This window comes from Pteropus vampyrus, unplaced genomic scaffold (genome assembly GCF_000151845.1).
Source record: "Pteropus vampyrus isolate Shadow unplaced genomic scaffold, Pvam_2.0 Scaffold185, whole genome shotgun sequence".
Taxonomy (NCBI): domain Eukaryota; kingdom Metazoa; phylum Chordata; class Mammalia; order Chiroptera; family Pteropodidae; genus Pteropus; species Pteropus vampyrus.
This window is the reverse complement of record NW_011888966.1, coordinates 1,528,588-1,530,873: the sequence shown is the minus strand read 5'-3', so window position 1 is coordinate 1,530,873 and position 2,286 is coordinate 1,528,588. Positions and strand designations below refer to the sequence as shown.

General features: G+C 58.4%; 2 protein-coding genes across 2 annotated transcripts in view; both read right to left on the bottom strand.

Annotated features, from left to right (window-relative positions):
* Positions 1 to 2,286, bottom strand: part of SLC6A7 (solute carrier family 6 member 7) — a 24,016-nt gene that overhangs the window by 2,938 nt on the left and 18,792 nt on the right. The gene's annotated exons all lie outside the window — the stretch shown is intronic.
* LOC105299439 (sodium-dependent proline transporter-like) lies at positions 1,110 to 2,278 on the bottom strand. The gene is made up of 3 exons (XM_011371166.2): positions 2,211 to 2,278; positions 1,915 to 2,015; positions 1,110 to 1,341 (listed from the first exon to the last, which is right to left on the bottom strand). The coding sequence occupies exons 1-3, from the start codon at positions 2,254 to 2,256 to the stop codon at positions 1,144 to 1,146; spliced, it is 345 nt and encodes a 114-aa protein (XP_011369468.1). The 5' UTR covers positions 2,257 to 2,278; the 3' UTR covers positions 1,110 to 1,143.

Here is a 2,286-nt window from a genome sequence, read left to right as displayed (position 1 = left end):
TGAGGTTCAGAGAAGGCACGGGTTTTGCCCAAGTCACACAGCAGTGGGAAGCAGAGCAGCAGCTGGACTCTAGGACCCCCTACGGTCTGGCCGGTGTGGCCACAACACACTATTGCAGAGAAGAACTCTGAGCCTCTCTCCAGGCGGAGACATGAAGGTGGCGTGAGGGACAGCTCGGGGAGTGGGGCTAGCACTGTGCAGGCTGAAGAGAGGGATGGAAGGGGGCCGAAGCCTTGATTTGTAGCCAGTTTCAGTGGTATAAATATTCCCACCAATTCCAGATTCAAGCGATCAATAGTTTATCAACTGGGTCACAACATTCCTGAATATTTAACAATAAGCTCTCATGAGGCAGTACCAGCTGGCTCCAGCGCACTGCCGATGGGATGTGGGGTGGGGTCCCCAGGGTCTCTCTGGGGCCCAGCTGGCTCACTCAGCTCTGCCCACTATGACAGCCTCTTGCCACCAGAGGACTCCACGCCCACAGCCTCAGGAGTGGAGGACTCAGTGTACAGGGAAGAGCAGGATCACACAGCGTCACAGCATGTCCACGGACCCACGAAGGGTCACTGCTCCCCTCTTCCGAGGCTTGCAGATCCCCGTGCCAAAGACCTTGTGGTCTCTGCTTTCTGGGTCTCTCCGCAAAGACCTGACCATGGGCAGGGCTCCCATCATCATCCATTTCCAGGTCACCCATGGACCACAGCAGGGCTCCTGGGCACAGAAGGGTGACAGCCCACCCTCTGGGGTAGGTCACTGTTGCCTTCTGACCCTGAGTTCCACAGGGAAGCTCCGGGCTGGAAAGCAGAGTTCAAGTCCTGGCCCCTCTGCCTGACTCACTGTGGGACCTTGGGCAAGTCCCTGTCCTCTCTCCAGTACAAACAGGTATTGACTGACACTGATGGTCTTTGGATTGAGCCCCTCCGGATGCCCTGTGTGGCGTGAGGGGCCACAGGGCCAGACTCTAGTCCTCCGAACCTGCCACAACCTAAGCAGTTCTGAAATGATTCACGACTCAGGCTATTGGTTAGAAAAACTGCTCTTTAGGTTAAAAGAAGTTTGCAAGGCCCTGGATAAGGTGTTGGCATGGGTGCTTTCTTTTCTAGCAGGTGGGCCCAGAGCTGGACCCCAGGTCGGGAAAGGTTAGGGTAGGCAGAGGTGCAGCCAACTCACCTCCCAGAGCGAGCCCTCTTCTCGAAGCACAGCCACCAGCATGCCGGCGGGGATCAGGAGGCAGGACAGCAGGCCCATCAGGATGCCCAGCAACTCCGCCCAGGCTGGGAAGCGGTAGCTGCCGTACTCTGAGGGCTGGTACTTGACGATGCTATACACCAGCAGGGCCTGCAGGTAAGGGGCTCCCAGCATCATAGTGGGCCTGGGTTGGCCCAGGGCTTGGGATAGCCCAGGTCCGAGCTACCTTAAGGCCTGAGATAACCTAGCCCAGAGACACCTGAGATAGCCTCATCCTAAGTGGTACCAGAATCTGAGCTGGTCCATCTTTGTTTTGGAACTTTGGCAAACCTGAGTTAGTCCTGCTTTAAGCTCACCCAATGCCCAGGCCTCAGACAGCCCAGCTCCGAAGCACCCTAATTCTTGAGATGGCCTATCCCTGACCTGCTCCAACCCCAAGGCTGAGAAAGGAAAGCCGCAAGGCTCCAGCGCTAAGGCCCAGAGGCCTGAGAAAGCCCCGTTCATTTTGCCAAACAAAACTCAGGACTAGGCCAAACACAGCTACAAAAGCTGGAAGCATCAAGGGGAAGGGGAGTAGACCAGGATCCAGGTGGCCGCCCCGCCCCTCAGCCCCGACAGAGGTCTACTCTGGGCCAGGGCAGCTCTGCCAGACTGAATGCCCAGGGGGGCCCTGCTCTCAGTCCTGGGCCCCCAGCCAGCAACCCTCCCTCCCGCCCCGGTTACCAGGAGTGTGGCCGGGGACAGGAACAGCCAGCAGGCTCTGAAGTAGAGGCCCGGCTTGAAGCCCAGCATCATGTGGATGTCCCGGCAGAACCTCTGGATGCCTGAACAGGGGAGGGGAGGAGGATGGCCCCACCCACAGACCCCACAAGTGCTAGCAGCCCCTCCTTAACCCCAATGGCCCCCTCCGGAAACCCTGGCCCTTAGGACTTAGGGACCCAGTTGCAGAGGGGCCCCAGGGTAGACTCTCATCTCCCACTGTGGGGAGCCTCAACTCCACCTCCCTTGGCCCCTCTCACCATATACCCGGGTGACAGCAAGGCATGTAGTTATCACCACCACCATTAGCCCGAAGCTGGCGCTGTAGTCATCTAG